The sequence below is a fragment of the Hypanus sabinus genome, chromosome 12, assembly GCF_030144855.1.
Source record: "Hypanus sabinus isolate sHypSab1 chromosome 12, sHypSab1.hap1, whole genome shotgun sequence".
NCBI classification, from domain to species: Eukaryota; Metazoa; Chordata; class Chondrichthyes; order Myliobatiformes; family Dasyatidae; genus Hypanus; species Hypanus sabinus.
The window spans coordinates 98543237-98566708 of NC_082717.1; the positions used below are offsets into that span (position 1 = coordinate 98543237).

Here is a 23472-nt window from a genome sequence, read left to right on the forward strand (position 1 = left end):
GGGACAGATCAGATGAGCTGAAAGGCTTCTCTCTGTGCTGCAGTGCTCTATGACCACTCAAAACTTCATTACTTCTGGAAGTATTTTTCCAGGCAGTAAGATTGCTGCTGGGTGGTGGAGGAAACAGAATCCAAAGTGGACACAAGCTCTCAACCCGATGAAGAAATGCCTGGGTAATTATTTTTTTTTTTAAAAAGGGTAATGTTGACAGAGAGAAATATCGGCGAGAAGGTCCCTGCATTTCTTCACAACAGTGCTATGGGATCATTTACTTACTCCCTGGAAATGGGCCAGTATGGTATGGTTCAACATGAGAGGTCCCAACACAGGTTAAACCTGATCACGAGGCCAGAATATACTCATTCCCACATTCCTATGCTCCTTCCCTTTAGTTTAAAGATTTCCTCTTCTGGAGTTCCAAATTTTCTTTTGAATTAGATTACAGAAGCTTCTTCCACCGTGTCAATACAAGCAGCTTGCTCAAAGATTTGCCTCGTCACTTATTCTCCTTCTGCCAAGCAACTCCAGACCATCCTCTGGTTTACAAAGTTGCTGATGCAAACCGAATGACCCTTAATTACCAAACTAATTTTGAACAAGATCTTCCCACAACTTTATCATGTCTCAGTTACTGCCCCTGCATCACAGTCCCATTCCGATACTTGAGTTCGCCTTATGGGTGACTCTCTGGGTATCTTAAGACAAAGGAACACAATTTGGTCATTTGTTTTATCCAGTCTGCTCTGCCGTTTGATCGCAGCTGACTGACTTTCCCTCTCAACCTCATTCTCCTGCCTTCTATGGGCATACCGAGTTAACCTCCTTTGTAAAGGGCCATTCATTGAAAAGTTTTCCCTTATTGTCTGAGCACTCGACATCCCATCCAATATCCAACCCAGCTGAACCCCACTGCTCCCTGGCCAGTTATGAATACAAATCGATCAGTGAGCTCTCCAGCTTTCCCGCCTCTCCCGCCTGCTCTCTCCTGCCCCCCGTCCCTCAGTCTGGTTGGATTTCAGAAATGTGATCACCTCACCACTACATACACTCTGTAACAAAGCAGCCAATAACTCTCTGACATAATTAAGGTTCGGTTTTCCTAAAACAGGCTGCAAATCACTGGCTGCTGCTCTTTTTGAGGTATAATCCAGAAATCATGCACTTATCTTTATTGAGAGCCGCTCCTAAACAGGAATTTAATTTCTTACATCCAGACAATGCATTGAGCATTACCAATACCTGTTTTTTTTCATGTCCCATCAATCAGTGATTATATTCAAAGTTCACACTAAGCTTATTATGAAAGTACATTACTGTACAAGTCACCATATACAACCCTGAGATTCATTCTCTTGTGGGCATAATCAATAAATCTGCAGAATAATAACCATAACTGCACAGTTGCTGTATGCAGATAAAATGTGAAGCTGGGGATAATTGACAATTCTTTTCAACCTCAATTAAACTGAGCTGACAAGACTATCACTTTCCCTATTGTAACAGGAAGGAAACAATTGTCAAAAAACAAGGCTGTGCATTATTGATGATGTTACTTATACAGCACAGAAATAGGCCCTTCTGCCCAAGTGGTCCATGCTGACCAAGATGCCCCATTTGCCCGCATCTGGCCCATGTTCCTCTAACCCAGGGGTTCCCAACCTTTTCTATGCCATGGACGAATACCATTAAGCAGGAGTCCATGGACTCCAGGTTGGGAACCTCTGTACTAAACTTTTACCATGTACCTGTCCAACTGGATGTTAAAAGTTATTGTTTCTGCCAAAATGCCCCATCCAAGCTAGTCATTTGCTTGTGCTTCACCCAGAACCTTACAAACTTTTCCTTTCTTTCTTTCTTTCTTTCTTTCTTTCTAAATCTTTTTATTAATATTAATAATATGGACAGAATACAGATGATATATTGATAAAGAAATTACCAACATACACATTCCATTACATATGAAAAAAAAACATACATAATAGTTACAATATAAATGAGTTTACCAAGACATAAGCCATAAGATATATGTATGGACATAGTAAATCTAAATATTTCATAATGTATAATATAAAAAAAACAGAAAAAAGAAAGAAAAAAAAAACAAAAAAAAATTTATATAATGCAAAACTAACTAATCTAATAACTATAGCTAATAAGTAATATAAAAGAAAAAAAAACAAACAAAAGAGAAGGAAAAAAAAAGTGGGCTGTTTATAATATCTCACAAAAATAAGTATTCATCAATGCCGTCACTTCCGGTCCTCTCAAAATACATAAGCTAAAAGCTGGGAAATCAAATGTACTTGGCACAGGGTCATATTACATCATATGAAAATGTTGAATAAATGGTCTCCATAACTTTTCAAATTTAATAGAAGTCTCAAAAGTACCACTTCTAATTTTTTCTAAATTTAAACATAACATAGTTTGAGAGAACCAATTAAATACAGTGGGAGGATCAATTTCTTTCCAATTCAACAATATAGATCTTCTAGCCATCAGAGTTAGAAATGCAATCATTCGACGGGCTGAAGAAGATAAATGCTGTGAATCTAACATTGGTAAACCAAAAATTGCGGTAATAGGATGAGGTTGTAAATCAATATTCAAAACCGCAGATATAATATCAAAAATATCTTTCCAATATTTCTCCAAAAATGAACACGACCAAAACATGTGAGTTAAAGACGCAATTTCAGAATGACATCTATCACAAATAGGACTTACATGAGAGTAAAAATGAGCTAATTTATCCTTAGACATATGGGCCCTATGTACAACCTTAAATTGTATTAGTGAATGTTTGGCACATAACGATGATGTATTAACTAATTGAAGAATTCTATCCCAATTCTCACTAGAAATACTAAAACTAAGCTCTCTTTCCCAATCCTGTTTAGTCTTATAAAGGGGCTCTGAACGTATCTTCATAATTATATTATAAAGTTTTGAAATAAGCCCTTTTTGAAAAGGGTCTAATTCAAATAAACTCTCCAAAGTATCTGAAGGCACAAAATTTGGAAACGTAGAGAGTACAGAACTTAAAAAATGTCTAATCTGTAAATATCTAAAAAAAATGAAATCTCGGCAAGTTATATCTGTTGGATAATTGTTCAAAAGACATGAAACAATTATCTAAAAATAAATCAGAAAATCTTAGTAATCCCTTAGTTTTCCAATCTGAATAAGCTTGATCTATAATGGAAGGGTGAAAAAAACAATTAGATACAATAGGACTATTTAAAACGAATTGAGTCAACCCAAAAAATCTCCGAAATTGAAACCATATACGCAATGTACGTTTAACTATCGGGTTGTCAATTCGTTTCGGCAATTTAGAAAGAGCAAAAGGGAGAGAAGTCCCTAAAATAGAACCCAAAGCATAAGCTGATACCGATTTAGTTTCTAAACTCACCCAACAAGGGCCAAAAGATCCACCCCCATCTTTCAACCAGCATAACAAATATCTAATATTAACTGCCCAATAGTAAAATCTGAAATTAGGTAATGCTAACCTGCCTTCCTTTTTTGTCTTCTGTAAATATGTTTTACCTAACCTGGGATTTTTATTCTGCCATATATATGAAGAAATTTTAGAGTCAACATTAGTAAAAAAAGATTTCGGGATAAAAATTGGTATCGCTTGAAAAATATATAAAAACTTAGGTAAAATAACCATCTTAATAGCATTAATCCTACCTATTAGAGATAGAGACAGAGGTGACCACTTAGTAAACAAACCTTTAATCTGATCAATTAAGGGTAAAAAATTAAATCCAAACAAATCTTTATGGTTCTTTGTGATTTTGATCCCTAAATAAGTAAAAGAGTCATTAACTAATTTAAAGGGTAAATTTCCATAAATTGGGACCCGTTTATTTAATGGAAACAATTCACTTTTATTAAGATTTAACTTATACCCAGAAAACTCACTAAATTGAGCCAATAATAATAAAACTGCTGGAATGGATTTCTCCGGGTTAGAAATGAATAGTAATAAATCATCTGCATACAAAGATAACTTATGAATATCTGTCCCACGATTAATACCCAAAATATCCTGTGATTGTCTGATGGCAATTGCCAAAGGTTCTAAGGCAATGTTAAATAGTAATGGACTAAGAGGACATCCCTGTCTAGTGCCCCGAAATAGGCGAAAAAAGGGAGATCTTTGATTATTGGTAACCACTGAGGCTACTGGAGTATGATAAATCAATTTAATCCATGATATAAATATCGGACTAAAATTAAACTTCTCCAACACATTAAATAAGTAAGGCCATTCAACTCTGTCAAATGCTTTCTCCGCATCTAATGAAATCACGCATTCTGAAGTATCATGTGAGGGAGTATAAACAATATTCAACAATCTCCTAATGTTAAAAAAAGAATAACAATTTTTAATAAAGCCAATTTGATCATCTGAAATAATTTTGGGTAATACCTTCTCCAATCTAGATGCCAGTAACTTGGAAAAAATCTTGGAGTCTACATTCAATAAAGATATAGGTCTATAAGAAGCACAGTTAGTAGGGTCTTTATCTTTCTTCAATATTAGAGAAATGGAAGCTCTATAAAAAGATTGTGGCAAATTCCCTAATCTAATGGCCTCCTCAAAAACCTTACCTAACCAAGGGGAAAGAGTAGCGGAAAAAAATTTAAAAAATTCAACTGTATAACCATCTGGACCCGGTGCTTTCCCAGAATTCATTGAGGAAATAGCCCCTTTAATTTCTACATCCGTAATAGGAGTATCCAATATCAAAAGATCATCAGATGATAACCTTGGAAAATTTAATTTCCCCAGAAAATCAGACATGGTATTATAATCTTGAGGAAATTCAGATTGATACAGGGAGGTATAGAAATCTTGAAATGCCTTATTTATCTCATCATGATTAACTGTCAGATTCCCATTCTGCTGACCAATCTTAGTGATTTGACGTTTAACCAGAGCATTCTTCAATTGACTAGCTAACAGTTTACCAGATTTATCACTATGTATATAAAAATCAGATTTAGTTTTCATTAATTGATTTTCAATCGAGGATGTAAGTAATAAACTATGTTCCATTTGAAGTTCAACCCTTTGTTTGTAAAGCTCCTTACTAGGAGCAATCGAATATTTCTTATCAATCTCTTTAATTTTATCAACCAATAAAAGAGTTTCCATCTTGATACGTTTCCTCAAACCAACAGAATAAGAAATAATCTGTCCACGTATATAAGCTTTAAAAGTATCCCAAAGTGTTCCGCAGGAAATATCATCTGTAGAATTAGTTGAGAAGAAGAAGTCGATCTGCTCCTCCATAAATTTAATAAAGTCAAAGTCTTGCAACAAGGTAGAGTCAAATCGCCATTGTCTAGCATTAAAAGCTGTATCCGTAAATTTCATAGAAAGTAATAACGGAGCATGATCAGAGATAGCTATAATATCATAGTTACAACCGATTACCAATGGAATAAAACAAGAGTCTACAAAAAAATAATCAATTCTTGAATAAGAGTGATGAACATGTGAGAAAAAAGAAAACTCTTTGTCATTAGAATGCCGAAATCTCCAAACATCAAAAACTCCATTGTCAGTCAAAAAGGAGTTAATACAAGTGGCCGACTTATTAGGTAAAGTCTGAATAGATAAAGATTTATCCATCAGAGGATTTAAACAACAATTAAAGTCACCACCCATTATTAACTTATATTCGTTTAGATTGGGTAAAGAAGTAAATAAAGACTTAAAAAAGTCAGGACAATCCACATTTGGAGCATAAACATTAACCAAAGCAACCTTTTTATTACAAAGTAAACCCGTAATTAACAAAAATCTGCCATTCGGATCCGAAAAAATATCATGTTGAACAAATGAAATAGAGGAGTCAATAAAAATTGAAACTCCTTTTACTTTAGCATTCGAATTTGCATGATACTGTTGACCCCGCCAAAATCTAAAAAAACGAAATTTGTCCTCCCTCCTCACATGAGTTTCTTGTACAAAAATGATGTGAGCATTAAGTCTTTGGAATACTTTGAAAATCTTCTTTCGTTTAATTGGATGATTTAAACCATTAGTATTCCAAGACACAAAATTAATGGTCTGAGCCGTAATTCTATAATCAACCCTTTGGTATAGAAAGGGTTAACCAACTTATAAACTCATGCACCCGGAAGAGGAACAAAAGTAGTGAGAAGACCCGGAAGTGACGACAACACAGACATATTTGAAGTTCAAAAACAGCCCGAATAAAAAAACTAACACAAACTGGTACAAAAAAAAAATAGAATTAGAAAACAGACCATCCCCCCACCCCCCAAGAAAAAGAGAAAAAGCCAAAATATGACTTAAAAAGAGAAAAAGTAAGACTAATCCTACCCCCATGTCAGCTGAAGAACACTCCATATAAAAAGGATATATACAAAAGAATCACCCCGACTTTAAAAATAAAATCGCTATAATAAAAACCATATTTCTAAGTATAGTTAGTTGTAAAAAGAATAAAAATATAATCACTAAAAACAATTATAACTCGGGCTCTGGCCCAGACAAAACAAAAAATATTTAAGCTAAGATAAGCGATGCCTTGTCTGGAAGAAACACGAAAAATATAAACATAATGCCATCTTAAGCAAAACCAAAAATCTTTTCCAAAAAACCACCATCTTAATCAAGGAAAAATTTACCTTCAAAGAATTAAAAATATACCTTCGAAGGAACAAAGTTAATAGACAAGTATGTAGTTAAATGATTAAAGTGTGTAAGGCAAAACAATTAACATGACGCAAACACACTTTAACTTGAGTATAAAGTGTAGGATGAACCTACACCAATAACCAGATTATAATTCTGGTTTAAGAGATCGAGAACCATCTTATACGATCAGAATCATTCATTTATTAAAGACTGGTGTCTGTAGCAGTAGGGAAGTTCTCCTCCAGATATTTTCTCACTTCTGAAGTTGAAAGGAAAACTTGTCGTGGAGCATTCGACGGAGAAATTCGAAGCTTCGCAGGGTATAGAAGCGCAGGTTTCAGATTTTTCTCATAACATTCAGCCATCAACGGTTTAAAAAGAAGCCTTCTTTTTAAAAGATCTGAACTAAAATCTTCGATCAGGCGGAAGGAAAAATCTTTGATTTTAATCATTCCTAGTCGACGAGCTGCTCTTATAACTTGTTCTTTGTCATGTACATAATGGAACCGGACAATTATCACCGAAGGTTTGTCTGTAACACTCGGTGATCGACGCCGAATTCTATGTGCCCGATCCAATAAAGGGGGGGAAAATTGTCGGAAACGCTTCTTTTAAAAGTTGAGCAAAATATTTCGAAGGGTCATCTTTTTCTATGCCGTCTGGAAGACCAAGTATACGTACGTTCTGTCTTCTGGAGCAATTCTCAAAATCATCACTCTTGGCTTTAAGGGCTTCCATCAGCTTAATGGTCGAAATTAAATCCTGTTGCAGTTTTCCTATAGTCAAATCTCGCTTCCGAGCTTCTTCTTGCAGAGACGCAATAAGAGTTTGTTGCTGTTTAATTACTAAGTCCGTCTTAACCATGTACTCTTGAAAAGCCTTTATATCTTCTTTAAAAAATTGTTGTAGTTCAGCAAATTTTTGATTCAAAACCTCCATAAACAATTCAAAAGTTAATGGTGTTTGTTGTGTCGGAGCCTGCTTTTTTCCGTTACCGTTCGGATTACGTCCGGGATCCCGTCCCTTAGACCTGAGAGACATTTCTGTTTGCATATCATCAAAAGTTCACAACAAACGCTTGGCAGTAAATCCAAAAAAAAAGAGTAAAGAAACTTTCAGCATAGGTAAAAATACGCTGAATAAGGGTGATCAAAGGTTAAAAAAAGTAAAAGTTATGGAGCGAATCCAAAACGGTACTCACTCCATGAGCGTCTCCAGCTGACTCCCAAACTTTTCCAATCCGTATACCTGCCCAACTATCTTTAAAAGTTGTAATTGTACCTGCCAGCCTCAGCTACTTCCTCTGACAGCTCATTCCACATATCATCACTTGTGCAAAGAAAAATTTGCCCAAGTTCCTCTTCAAATTTTGCCCTCTCACCCAACCTATGGCTTCTAGTTCTTTATTCTCCAGTCCTACAAGAAAGATGGAATGCATTCCCTATCTATGGCCCTCATGATTCTAAACCCTTGTATAACACCATATCTTAGTGTTGGCACCTGGCCAAGTGGTTAAGGCATTTGTCTAGTGATCTGAAGGTCGCTAGTTCAAGCTTTGGCTGTGGCTGCCTGTGTGTCCTTGAGCAAAGCACTTAACCACACATTGCTCTGCGATGACACTGGTGCCAAGCTATATGGGTCCTAATGCCCTTCCCTTGGACAACATTGGTGGCGGGGAGAGGGGAGACTTGCAGCTTGGGCAACTGCCGGTCTCACATTTAAAAAAAACCTTGCCCAGGCTTGCGCTCTGGAAACTTTCCAAGGCGCAAATCCATGGTCTATCGAGACTAATGGAGACCAACATACCGTCACATCTCAGTCTCCTAGACTACAACGAATAAAGCCCCAGCCTTCGCATCCTCTCTCTACAACTCAGTCCTGGCAACATCCTTGTACGTCTCGCTGGACTCCAGTTTTGTAACATCAGGACAACTGAAACTGCACATGGTAACAAAATACTGCAAACCCACAGCCTGCCCTGGGTTTGAGCACTGGGTACGTGCTGGGGTGGGCGAGAGGAACTGGACTTTTCACTGTTGCCGCTTGGCATGCTCCGCCTTGCTGTATTCTGTGTCGTTCCGCCCAGCGTTGTGGGCACGCAATGTTGGTGCCAGCTGTCTCAACATTTGCAGGCTGCCCCCGGCACATCCCTGGGTGTGCTGGTTCTAAGTGCAAATGAGCCTCTTCACTGTACATTCACGTGATGAATTAATGGGCAAGTACAGTCTCACCTGCAGCCTGCACGTCTTCCAAATTTCTAATATTCAGAGCCCTAACAGACAAAGACCAGTGTCCCTTCAACACCCTGTCTACCTGTAACTCCACTCAGCAAGCCACATATTGTTCTCCGAGGGCACTTGTTCTGTAATAGGTCCCGAGCGTTCACAGAGAAAGTCTTTCGAAAATGCACATAAAGCTTATCCCTCAGAATTCCCTCCAGCAACTTAACTGCCACAGATATTAGCTTTTGTGATATATAAATCTCAGGATTTCCTTTACCACTCCTATTAAAGGCACAAGATTTGCCATCCTCCAGTCTCACCTCCGCACCTCATCCGAGGCTGATAGTGATGCAACTACCCCAGCCAGAACTCCCATGATTTCTTTGCCAGCCTCTCAGTGTCCTTGGATATAACCTGGTCAGGCCTTGGAGATCTGTCTACTTTCATATCTATGCAGAGTTCCAGCACCAGCTCTAAAAACACCAACACTGGAGAAAAGAGCTGAAAGCTTCTAGAACACTCAACAATGTGAAAAAAAGGTCAAGTTGCAACAGCTCTATAGGCCTCACCCTAGTTTTAAAAAGGTGAGATAATATGGGTAAAGAGCTTCTCCGTTCCTAAGCAACTTTATTTTGGTTTTAGCGTTGGGTTTTAGAATACATTTGCCATCTGTACCATTTCAGACGGATTGTGAGAATGTGACAAGCTCCCATAGCTCCCACGCCAAGATGCCCAGCGTGTACAATGACTAACATAACTCAGTAAAATTAACGTACTCTGTCGATGTTCTTGTCCCAAGGATACACAATACCCTTTCCTGTTAGACATTCCCAGATTTGTGCTTGCAGAATTCAGTATCCCAAAGCTTGAGGATCAGGATTGTACAAAGCTTCCCATAGTTTGAATAGTTACCTGATATCTTCCTCCTGACAAAGGAGATAAATTGAATGTGTAATCCAACTGCTGCTCAGTTAGAGAGCAGCCCGATGTAATCACCGAATCTGGACAAACCAGAGGAGTTGCCCATTCAAATACATAACTGCAGTCTGATTTTCTTATCATCTTTGGTCTTCCCTGGAGAGAGGAAAATAACATGGCGGTCATTAAGCAGGCAGGCTATCTCAAATAATTACTTGCATCAAGGCAGCATATCCTTTGAGCCTACATGGGATAATTAAGTATTACATCCTCCAAGGGGACCACAACCTTGTCATGGTCTGGTTGGCTTGTGTGCCTCAGTGAACCAGGGCTGGAGTCAGGGCTTAATGGTTTGGCTCTTAGTAGGATCAGAGGGTAGAGGCCACACTAAGAGCGGTCCACCAGTCCTGCAGATTCAGTGGGTCAGCTCAGGGCTAACAACCCTGTCTGGTCAAACAAAATTGTTACACAAACAGCAGTGAAGAATCCTTCTACATCCGAGTGCGATGGTATTTCTGAGTCTCCACCCAGGACTTGCCTGACTGACAGCAGTGAGAACCGAGAAGGAAGCTACTGACACAATGAAGGGAGCGCTGAACGCCTTCACTGCTGCCATAAACAGGCACGGCATAACAGGCAGTAAGTAACAGTAGCTGGGGATTATATGGCTAGTGTTGAGGTTAGCGTAAAGTCCCAAATGTTGAAGCTAAGCATGTTCCTTACCAGGCTTACTTCTCTGACACAATGAAATACAATGAGAGAGTCGTAAGTAAGTTTCTTGTTCACTTGGCAAGTGGTGTTGCTGGTGAAGGACACGTAGATCTCCTGTGTCACCAAGTTAATCTGCGGAGGTCCAGAGATATAGCCAATAGTCTAAAATTGGAACAAAAAACACCAGTTGGAACTCCTCACACATTTTATTCCAAGTCACAAGGATTTGTTTCCAGTAGTACAACCAAAACTAAGCTGGTGCAGAAATTCTAAAGAATGTTAAACACTTGGAAAGTTTAAACACTCAATGGCTACTTATTTAGGTACACCTACTTATTAGTCAAACATCTAATCAGCCAATCATGTGGCAGCAACAATGCATAAAAGCATGGAGACATGGTAGAGAGGTTCAGTTGTTATTTAGACTAAACTTCAAAATAAGGAAGAAATGTGATCGAAGTGACTTTGACTGTGGAATGATTGTTGGTGCCAGACGGAGTGGTCCGAGTATCTCAGGAGACTGGGATTTTCATGCAGAACAGTCTTTAGAATTTACAGAGAATAGTGCAAAAAAAAACAAAAGTGTGTGGCATTTCTGCGGACAAAAACACTGTTACTGAGAAATATCAGAGGAGAATGGCCAGAATGGTTTAAGCTGACAGGAAGACAACAGTAACTTAGGTAACAGTAGTGTGCGGAAGGACATCTCTGAACATACGTGTCAAACCTTGAGGCAGATGGGCTGCAGCAGCGGAAGACCATGAACATACAGAAATACTCAGTGGCCACTTTATTAGGTACACCAGGCCAAAATGAATAATGGACACTAACATTTCTTCATATAAATCAGCTAACTGCCCACAGCTGAACCAGTAGCCCTCATTTCTACAGCCAAAACCAAAACGACCCCTTCATTATCTATCAGGGCTCCCCAACCTTTTCTAGGACATGGACCAATACTATTAAGCAAGAGGTCTGTGAATCCTAGGTTGGGAACCCCTGTTCTAGGTAGAAGCTCTGTCACCGTGTGACAATGTATGGGGCAGGTGACCTAAAATATATTTAAATATCGGTTTGTAGGAGCTTCAGAAGAAAATCTGATCGTTCCCACGTGGAACGACTAAACTGCTCAGGCCAACTAAACGAGCAGCTACCAATGGATGGAATAATCAGATATCTGGGATCTACACAGGATATGGTCAGGCATATAGCATGGATTTATAAAAGGGTAATTATTGGACAAATGCATTAGAGTTCTTTGAAAATGTCCATACAGCACTGCATCAAAGAGCTAGGCACAGTACCCAAGACTTTTGCTCGGAACCATTGGTCAACGTGAAGCTGAGAGTGAGTTTGTAAATCCAGGAGCAAAGGAGGTTGGGAATGGCTAGGGTGGAGTCTCGTGGGAGGGGTGTGGGACTGGTGGCGGAGGAGTGCCAGGGGTGGAGTGGCCTGCGTATAGGCACACCCAGCCCAGACACACCAGACAAGGTTATCGGATTCCAAACAATTGGTTTATTGGTCAGTACAGAATATCTCTCTGGTGTTTCCAGCTCCCCCACCCCCCTCCTTTTCCCAACCATGATTTCCCCTCCCTGCCCTTCCCACTCTCAGTCCACGATAGAGCTTGTATCAGAATCAGGTTTATCATCACTCACATTCGTTATGAAAGTTGTTTTCTATTGTGGCAGCAGTACAGTGCAATACATAAAATTACTGTGGTAAAGTTTTAGGGACCTTAGCTATATGGATGTGCCCAAGATTTTTTTGCACAGTACTGTAGACTTAAGAACCAGCATCTGTAGCACATTTGAAGTTTCCAAAAGGCATTCAACAAGATGCCACTTAAAAGGTTACTGCACAAGAGGTCATGGAAGAGGGTAATGTGGATTGGTGAAATTGTTAGAAAATGGTACAAATGGATTATTCTGGTGGGAAAGATTTCACTCACAGGGTATTTCGGGATCAGTGCTGGGCTTTCAGATATTTCCAATCAATATTAAGTCATTGGAAAAGAGTGCAAGGGAGTCAGCAGGAGACGCTCATGGAGTGAGCACTGTTTCAGATTCGCTCCATAACCTTTATTTTTTTTTAAACCTATGATCACCCTTATTTAACTTATTTGTACCTACACCAAAAGATTCTTGCTATTTTCTTGGACTTATCTTTAAGAGTATATTGTGAATTTTTGAAGAAATGAATACAGAAATGGCTCTTAGATCTAAAGGGCGGGAACCTGGGAAGAATTCTAACGGAAATGGAAAGAAAAATCAGACCAATCCTAAGCGTACTGAACTGACTTATGAAATGCTATTGGAGGTTTTAAATCAAAAATTTGAAGAACAACGACAAATTTTTAAACAAGATATAAAGGCTTTTCAAGATTATATGGATAAGACGGATTCAGTAGTTAACCAGCAACAAATTCTAATCGCAACCCTGCAAGAAGATGCCCGAAAGCGAGACTTGATAATTGAAGAACTGCAGCGGAATTTACTTTCGACGATTAAACAGGTGGAAACACTTAAAGCCAAGAGTGTCGACTTTGAGAATCGGTCCAGAAGACAGAACTTACACATACTTGGTCTCCCGGAAGGTATTGAACAAGGGGACCCCTCAAAGTACTTTGCTCAACTTTTAAAGGATGCGTTCCCTTCTGTATTCCCAGACAGTCCTCCGTTACTCAATCGCGCTCACAGAATTATGCGTCGATCACTGAGTGCTTCAGCTAAACCACCGGTTGTAATTGTCCGATTCCATTATGTGCATGTTAAAGAGCAACTTATTCGTGTGGCTCAGCGTGTAGGGATGGTCAAATTTCAAGATCACAATTTTCGGTTAGTAGAAGATTTTAGTCCAGAAGTAATGAAGGCAAGGCTTCTTTTTAAGCCTCTGATGTCTGAATGCGATGAGAAAAATCTAAAACCTGCGCTCTTATACCCTGCGAAGCTCAGAATCTCGCCTCCCAATGCATCCCGGCTGGTTTTCCTTTCTACATCTGAAGCAAGAAGCTTTCTGAATGAGAACTTCCCTATTGCTACAGACACTCATTTCTAATAAATGAGTGATTTTGATCGTGCAAGATGGTTTTTATTTCCAAAACCAGATTTTGTTTCTGGCTATTGATGTAGGTTTACTCTATATTTTATACTCTAGTTAAAGTTTTTTTTCGACATACTAATCTTTTTATTTTACTTACTTCAACCACTGTACTTTATCTTTGGTTATTATTATTAATCCTTCGAAGGTGAATATATTTTTTTATTAAGATGGCGGTTTATTCTCTAAAATATTTTTGGCTTTTTTTATGATTGCCATTTTTTTCTCTTGTCTTCTTCCTATAATGCATCTCCTATCACAGTTTACATTTTTTTTGGTTTGTTTGGGTTTTAACCCGATTTATAAGTTACTAGTGATTATATTCTTTTTGGGTTTTTTTTTACTACCAATTATATTAAGAAGTTTGGTTTTAATATAGTGATTATAATTTTTTTTAAGAGTTTGGGGGGATTTTTTTTTATATCCTTTATATACGGAGTTGTCGTCTGCTGATATGGGGGTAGATTTAGTTTCATTTTTCCCTTTTCCCAGCCTATCCTTGGCTGAGGTGCTTTTTTTTTTCTCTTGGGTGGGGGGGTGGGAGGTCTTTTTCTAAATTTTCTAAATTTTATGTTTCTTTTACCAGTTTTTTTCAGTTTTCTCATTTGGGCTGATTTTGAACTACAAATATGTCCGCGATGTCGTCACTTCCGGGTCCATTCCTTATTTTTGTTCCTCTTCCGGGTGCATGAGTTCATAATTTGGTTAACCCTTTATATACCAAAGGGTTGATTTTAGAAATATGGCTCAGACCATTAATTTTGTCTCTTGGAATACTAATGGCTTAAACCATCCGATTAAACGGAAAAAGATTTTCAAAGTATTCCAAAAACTTAATGCCCATATTATTTTTGTACAAAAAACTCATGTGAGGAATGAGGACAATTATTGCTTTTTTAGGTTTTGGAGGGATCAACAGTATCATTCGAATTCGAATGCCGAAGTAAAGGGAGTTTCAATTTTTACTGACTCCTCTATTGCATTTGTTCAACACGGTATCTTTTCGGATCTGAGTGGTAGATTTTTGTTAGTTACTGGCTTACTTTTTAACAAAAAGGTTGCTATGGTTAATGTTTATGCTCCAAATGTGGATTGTCCTGATTTTTTTAAGTCCTTATTTACTTCTCTACCTAATCTAAATGAACATAAGTTAATAATGGGTGGTGACTTTAATTGTTGTTTAAACCCTTTGATGGACAAATCTATATCTACTCAGACTTTACCCAATAAGTCGGCCACTTGTATTAACTCTTTTTTGACTGATAATGGAATTTTTGATATTTGGAGATTTCGGCATTCTAAGGACAAAGAGTTTTCATTTTTCTCACATGTTTATCATTCCTACTCAAGAATTGACTATTTTTTATTGACTTTTGTTTTATTCCATCAGTAATTGGTTGTAATTATGATATTATAGCCATCTCTGACCATGCTCCATTAAAACTTTCTATTAAATTTACGGATACAGCTTCTAATGCTAGACGATGGTGATTTGATTCTACCTTACTGCAAGATCCGGACTTTATCAAATTTATGAATGAACAGATCGATTTCTTCTTTTCAATTAATTCCATGGATGATATTTCTTGCGGAACACTTTGGGACACTTTTAAAGCATATATACGTGGACAGATTATCTCTTACTCCGTTGGTCTTAGAAAACGCATTAAGGAGGAAACTCTTTTATTGGTTGATAAAATTAAAGAGATTGACAAGAAATATTCGATCACTCCTAGTAAGGAGCTTTACAAACAAAGGGTTGAACTTCAAACGGAACATAGTTTAGTACTTACATCTCCGATTGAAAATCAATTAATGAAAACCAGATCTGATTTTTATATACACAGTGATAAATTGGGTAAACTGTTGGCTAGTCAATAGAAGAATGCTTTGGTTAAACATCAAATTACTAAGATCCGTCAGCAGAATGGGGATCTGACAGTTAACCATGATGAGATAAATAAATCATTTCAAGATTTTTATACCTCCCTGTATCATTCTGAATTCCCTCAAGATCGTAATACCATGTGTGACTTTCTTGAGAAATTTAATTTTCCAAAATTATCATCAGATGATCTTTCAATATTAGAAACTCCTATTATGGATGCAGAAATTAAAGGGGTTATTTCCTCCATGAAATCTGGGAAAGCACCAGGTCCAGATGGGTATACAGTGGAATTTTTAAAATGCTTTTCTGCTACTCTTTCTCCTTGGTTATTAAGGTTTTTTGAAGAAGCAATTAGACTGGGCAATTTGCCACAATCTTTTTATAGAGCTTCCATTTCTTTAATATTGAAGATAAAGACCCTACCGACTGTGCATCCTATAGACCAATATCCTTATTGAATGTAGATTCCAAGATCTTTTCCAAGTTATTGGCATCTAAGCTGGAGAAGGTATTACCCCAAATTATTTCGGAAGATCAAACCGGTTTTATTAAAAATCGCTATTCTTTTTTCAATGTTAGGAGACTATTGAATATTGTTTATACTCCTTCACATAGCACTTCAGAATGTGTTATTTCATTAGATGCGGAGAAAGCATTTGATAGAGTTGAATGGCCATACTTATTTAATGTGCTGGAGAAGTTTAATTTTAGTCCGACATTCATTTCCTGGATTAAACTGATATATCATACTCCAGTAGCCTCGGTGCTTACTAACAATCAAAGATCTCCCTTTTTTCGTTTATTTTGGGGCACTAGACAAGGCTGCCCTCTTAGTCCATTATTATTTGATATTGCCTTAGAACCCTTGGCAATTGCTATCAGAGAATCACAGAATATACTTGGCATTAATCGTGGGACAGATATACATATTTATACATACATTATTGTTTATTTCTAATCCTGAGAAATCCATTCCTGCAGTTTTATCACTGCTGGCTCAATTTAGTGATTTTTCTGGGTATAAATTAAATCTTAATAAGAGTGAATTGTTTCCTTTAAATAGACAGGTTCCAATTTATGGAAATTTACATTTTAAATTAGTTAATGACTTTTTTTATTTACTTAGGGATTAAAATCACAAAAAAACTATAAATACTTATTTAAGGTTAATTTTTTACCCTTAATCGATCAGATTAAATGTTTGTTTACTAAGTGGTCACCACTATCTTTTCCTCTGATAGGTCGGATTAATGCTATTAAGATGGTTATTTTACCCAAGTTTTTATATATATTTCAAGCAGTACCAATTTTTATTCCGAAATCTTTTTAGCTAATGTTGATTCAAAAATTTCCTCATATATATGGCAGAATAAAAATCCTAGGTTAGGTAAAATATATTTACAGAAGACAAGGAAGGAAGGTGGATTGGCATTGCCTAATTTTAGATTTTATTATTGGGCAGTTAATATCCGATATTTGATATGTTGGTTAAAGGATTGGGATATATCTTTTAGCCCTCATTGGGTGAACTTGGAAATTAAATCTGTACAAGGATTTGCACTGGGTTCTATTTTAGGGACTTCTCTTCCCTTTGCTTTTTCTAAATTGCCGAAACGAATTGACAACCCGATAGTTAAACATACTTTATGTATATGGTTTCAATTTCGGAAATTTTTTGGGTTGACTCAGTTTGTTTTAAGTATTCCTATTGTATCCAATTGTTTTTTTTATCCTTCTATTATAGACCAAGCTTATTCAGCTTGGAAGACTAAAGGATTACGACGATTTTCCGACTTATTTTTGGATAATTGTTTTATGTCTTTTGAGCAATTATCTAATAAATATAATTTGCCTAGATATCTTTTTTTTAAGGTATTTACAGATTAGGAATTTCTTAAATACTGTACTTCCTACTTTTCCAAATCTTGTGTCTTCAGGCATTTTGGAGAATTTGTTTGAACTAAGCCCCTTTCAGAAAGGGCTAATATCAAAACTTAACAATATAATTATGAAGATACATTCAGAGCCCTTTTATAAGACTAAAAATGATTGGGAAAGAGAACTTAACCTTACTATCCCTATTGAGAATTGGGATAAAATTCCTCAATTAGTTAATACATCAATATGTGCTAAACATTCACCAATACAGTTTAAAGTTGTGTACAGGGCTCATATGTCCAAGGATAAATTGGCTCATTTTTATTCCTATACAAATCCTATTTGTGACAGATGTCATTCTGAGATAGCGTCTTTAACTCATATGTTCTGGTCGTGTCCGCTTTTGGAAAAATATTGGAAAGATATTTTTGATATTATCTCTGCAGTATTGAACATTGATTTACAACCTCATCCTATTACTGCAATTTTTGGTTTACCAATGATGGACTCACTCACTCTTCTTCCGCTTGTCGAATGATTGCATTTCTTACACTAATGGCTAGAAGATCTATTTTGTTGAATTGGAAAGAAATTGATCCTCCCACTGTATTTCATTGGTTTTCTCAAACTATGTTATGTCTAAATTTAGAAAAAATTAGAAGTGGTGTATTTGATACTTCTATTAAATTTGAAAAGATATGGAGACCATTTATTCAATATTTTCATATGATGTAATATGACCCTGTTCCAGGCCTATTTGATTTTCCAGTTTTGATTTTATATATGTTGAGAGGATCGGAGTTGACGACACTGATGACTTTGTATTTTTGCGAGATATTATAAACAGCCCTTTTTTTCTTTTTCCATTTTTTCTCTTTTCCTTTTTTCGTTTTTTTTCCTTATTAGTTATTAGATTATTAGATTCGTTTTTTTGCATAATTTTTTTCTCTTTTTTTCTTGTTTCTTTTTTTTAATTATATATTATGATATACATAGGTTTGCCTTGTTTATTTGTATATTGTATCGTCTATGATTTGGGAATACACATTTATACTGTAATCATTGCTTATATATTCTTTCATGTTCAGTTGAATTGTGTATGTTTGTAATCCCATTATCTATGTACCAATTTTATTTTGTTGATATTAATAACAATAAAAAGATTGAAAAAGGAGAAGAGTGCAAGGATCAAGTTTGCTGATTGTTGGGGACTTGAGAGAAGGATAAATGACCGCAGCTGGAAACACGGCAGATGTATGGAAATGCAGTGAAAAGGTTAGAGGAGAAAATTAAGTGTGAAAATCTATTAAACGCAGACGTTCAGGAAGATCAGACTAACCATGCATGAAAAGCACAACAGATAGAGTCATCACGGTCAGAGAGACAAATGAAAATGCTGGCCTTTACTGCGAAGAGACTAGAGTACAATTGTAGGGGAATCTTATTACATCTGACTCTGGATTATTGTGTAGTTTGGCTTCCTTATTAAAGGAAGGGTGTACTGCCTTTAAGCCAGTACTGTGCATCCACTGGCTAGATTCCCAAGATGATTAGGATGACTCCAGGAACAACTGAGCCTTCACACTTCAGTGTGGGGAAATGGCAGCTGACTGCAGAGATGCAGTACCATTAATGGGGGGCGTGGAGTTTCACAACAGTTCTACGAGTGCTTCCCTGTCGTAGGACTACAACCAAGAGGTATAAAAATCAGCCTGCCAAGGTTCAGAATGCAATGTGTGTCACTCTACAACAGTGCACACCAAGCCACTCAGTATACAGGTGGCCCCCGTTTTCCAAACGTTCGCTTTACGACAGCTCGCTGTTACAGAAGATCTACATTAGTACCTGTTTTCACTAACCAAAGAGCATTTTCGCTTTTACGAGAAAAAGACGCCCGCTTTATACGTGTGTCTACCCTGAAAAGACTACAATGACCGTGACGCCTTGTGTGGGCAGTTGTTTGTGCATGCGTGTACATGCATACGCATGTGCGTATGTATATGTGTGTGTGTGTATGCGTGTACTTGCATAAGCATGTACCTGCCGATTTTTTTTTCTCCAAATTGATTTTGGCTCGCTGTCTTCCGGAGTTTGAGAAGTGAAGCTACACCGTATATACAATATTTCGACTTTATATAGGGTGTATATTTATCATATCATTCCTGCTTTTACTATATGTTCATGTTATTTTAGGCTTTATGTGTTATTTGGTTTGATTTGGTAAGATTATTATTTTGGGTCTGGGAATGCTCAAAAATTTTCCCCATATAAATTAATGGTAATTGCTTCTTCGCTTTACGACATTTGGGTTTACAAATAGTTTCACAGGAACGCTCTACCTTCAGATTGCGGGGGAAACCGGTATTCAAGCCGAGATAGATGGGTCTGGCATTAACAGAAAATATTTGGTCTGATAGCTGGTCCACCTTTCCTGATGTTTCTCTAAAGCAGGGGTCCATGGATCGCACAGTTAATGGTAAAGCTCACTGACGGAGTAAAGGTTGGGAACCCCTGCTCTACACTACTGAGTGTCTGCTGTCTCCTCAACCCTGGTGCATCCATCTCTCCAAACCTGTTCGCACAGTCCCACTGCCTTGCCTGTTCCACCTCACACGACCTGAAACACACATTTACCCATGCTTCTGCCAACTAGTACGGAAATAAGGTAGGAAACTTGGTTTTGCATGCCATCCACACTGATGATTTCGTACAAGGGAAAAGAATAACAATGCAGAGTTAAGTGTTAGGGTTACAGAGCAATTGTAGAGGAGGTAGACAATAAGGTGCAAGGTTACAGCAAGATAGATTGTGAGGTTAAGAATCCATTTTACTGTCTAGGGCAGAGTTCAATAGTCTTACAACAGCTGGGTAGAGGCTGTCCTTCACCCTGGTGGTGTGCTTCCAGTCTGCGGTATCATCTGCCCACCAGGAGGAGGAAAGGATGGGTGGGTTGGCTGTTTTCCTGAGGCAGTGGGTAGTGTCCAAGGTGGGGAGGATAGTTTTGAGTTGCGTCTGTCACTCTCTGCAGTCTCTGCTCTTGGCCGTAACAGCTGCCGTACCAAGCTACGATGCACCTGGTGGATACTGTAGCACCATCTCATTGTAGGAGCTTGCAGAAGGAGAACATCTTGGGCTTTTCAGGCCACGCACCTTCACCCAGGTAGGTGATACTCAGTCACATTGCCTTCAACTGACTTGACACAAAAATCAGGCCCCGTTTGTTCAGCGTGTATTTACACTCAGTGGCCACTTCATTCGGTACGAGAGTAGTCACAGGGCTGGAACCTTGTATGGTCTTCAGCTGCTGCTGCTATCGCCCAGCCACTTCCAGGTTCAACCTGTTGTGCTGCTCACTGGTCTTTCTGTAATTCTGAGAGACTGGCATGGGAAAATTCCAGCAGTTTCTGAGAGACCACCCCGCCTGGCACCATCAATCATTCCACAGTCAAAGTCACTTCGATCACATTTCTTCCCCATTCTGATGTTCAGTCTGAACAACAAGTGAACCTTTTGACCATGTCTGCATGCTTTTATGCACTGAGTTACCGACACACGATCGGCTGATTAGATATTAGCATTAATGAACAGATGTATCTAATAAAGTGGCCATTGAGTGTATTAGTGTTCTTACTTACAGCCATTTTGAAGCTCAACTGCTTTGAAGCTTATGGGGAACAAGCAGGAGTGGAGTCAAGGAAAGGACGAGGCATAGTCTTACTGAATGGTGGGACAAGCTCACTGCCTGCCCAACTGGATGAGGGACACCTCCTGCTGAGAGGAACTGACTTGGGTTTCTGGTTACCCCAGGTGCGCAAACACATAAACAAGACCGGCTTCGGCAGAGAAGTGCCAACTGCATGACAAGCCTCTGTTGTGAGGATACAACAGATACGGTGAAAGGCAAACTACAGTGGACATACTTTAAATGTTTGACACATACAACTTACTGAAGAGCCCAAGGTACACCAGGATAACAAAACTGGCTACCCATTGATTTGAAACAAGGAACACAGTTCCCTTTTGAAGAAATCAGAATCAGATTTATTATCACTGACAGATGTCATGAAACCTATTGTTTTGTGGGAGCAGTACAGTGCAATACATAAAAATACTATAAATTACAAGAAAAACATAAAAGTTAAATTAGTTAAGTTATGCGAAAAAAAGCAAAAACAGTGAGGTAGTGTTCATTGTCTGTTCAGAAATCTGATGGCGGAGGGGAAGAAGTTGACTGTTTTCAGGCCCCCCCACCTCCTCCCTGACGGTGGTAATAAGAATGTTGTGTGTGATGGGGGTTTTTAGTAATGGGCACTGCCTTTCTCAGGCATCGCCTTTTGAAGATTCCTAGTACCCATGACGGAGCTGGCCGGGTCACAGCCTTTTTCCAATACTGTGCAGTGGCCCTCCGTGACAGATGGTGAAACAACCAGTTAGAATTCTCTCCACTGTGTAGCTGTAGAAATTTGCTGGAGCCTTTGGTGACATAGCAAATCTCCTCAAACTTCATGAAATACAGCTGCTTTGGCATGTTTTAGGAGGCCCTCAGCTCTCAGGAAACAGATTTCCTGCCGGTATATCTATTGAGTGCAATGCCTTCCCAGTTTTTTGATGTAATGTCAAATTTCTTCAGGCTCATTAGGATGTTAACTTTACCCAGCAGGGGTTCATTGATCTTCCTACAACTGAGAGTAAAAGATCTCACTGGGGCATCCAAGTGACATGAACTATCCATCACAGTTGGTGTTGCTTTATTGTGGTGGACATACTGTTCACATTGACCTCCTCCACTGGTATTAGTGTGTCTGCCCTTCCAGGTGATCCTCAAAAGCTGGTGTTGTTCCAGGTGTCTACTGTTCATGATTCAGCTTGATAGGTGGGAGGCAGCCATTCAGTACACTGAATGCCTCCAACAACTATGCCCTCTCCCTACACACTTGCAAATGTTTCAACATTCAATCAACTACTTTCTGAATACTACAAAGGCTGGTTGGTAACTTATGCACACTGCTAGAGACAGTGGTGGAGTCATATATAATAAATATATTGAAGAGGCATCTAGATCCTTCAGACATAGAAGGACAAGACCCAATGGGTTCGTGCAGGTAGGGAAAAAGATCAGTATGGACAAGATGGGCCAAAGGGCTTTACAACTCTACCCACCACATCCCTCAGTGCATTCTGGTTGTCAACCACTCCTTGCAGGAGAAAATGTTACTTCCAGGGCCTTACTCAACATGCGCTCAGTAGCCACTTTATTAGGTGCACCTACTCATTAATGCAAGTATCTCACCAGCCAATCATGTGCCAGCAACTCAATACATAAAAACACACAGGCATGGTCAGGAGGTCCAACTGTTGTTCGAGGCAAACATTAGAATGGGGAAGAAATGTAACCTTTGACTGTAGAAAGATTGTTGGTGCCACACAGGGTGGTTCAAGCATCTCAGAAACTGATGATCTTCTGGGGTTTCGACACTCAATCTCGAGAGCTTACACAGAATAATGCCAGAAATCAAAACATCCAGTGAGCAGCATTTCTGCAGGTAAAAATGCCTTGGTCAGCAAAGAATAACTGGATTGGTTGAAGCTGACAGGAAGGTGACAGTAACTCAAATAACCATACGTTACAACAGCGGTTTGCAAAAGAGCATCGCTGAATGCACAACAAATTGAACCTGTAGATGGGCTACAGCAGAAGACTGTGAACATACACTCAATAGTCAATTTATTAGGTACAGGAGTTAACTAATAAAGTGGCTACTGCTTGTTTGACATTCCTTGACTATGTCAACAGAAAGCTTGAGTCAATTGCCCAGTTTGAAGGAAAACATTTCCAGCTTCCCCAGTTCACCCTTTCTCCCACCCCCCAGAGGAAAAACAACATAACAGAGGCACACAAAGCTGGCCTTAAACTCCACTCAAGCAAGTGCTACCTACAAGTGCAGAGACACGTCTAAGGAAATAGGTTTTCTATAAGAATACTAAAATTATCTGCCATTTGAAAAGAAGCCTGGACTCCTCACCTTCTCATCCAATAATGGTTTGGACTTCTCATCAATATTTACCCA

The 23472-nt window shown here is 38.3% G+C and overlaps 1 protein-coding gene across 1 annotated transcript in view; it reads right to left on the bottom strand.

The window, feature by feature from the left end:
• The window catches only part of igf2r (insulin-like growth factor 2 receptor), a 198241-nt gene that overhangs the window by 36456 nt on the left and 138313 nt on the right, over window positions 1-23472 (bottom strand). The window contains exons 36-37 of the mRNA XM_059986536.1: window positions 10552-10701; window positions 9823-9984 (exon numbers count right to left, since the gene is read on the bottom strand). Coding sequence (XP_059842519.1) covers window positions 9823-9984; window positions 10552-10701 — 312 coding nt within the window. The remainder of the gene's footprint in view (window positions 1-9822; window positions 9985-10551; window positions 10702-23472) is intronic.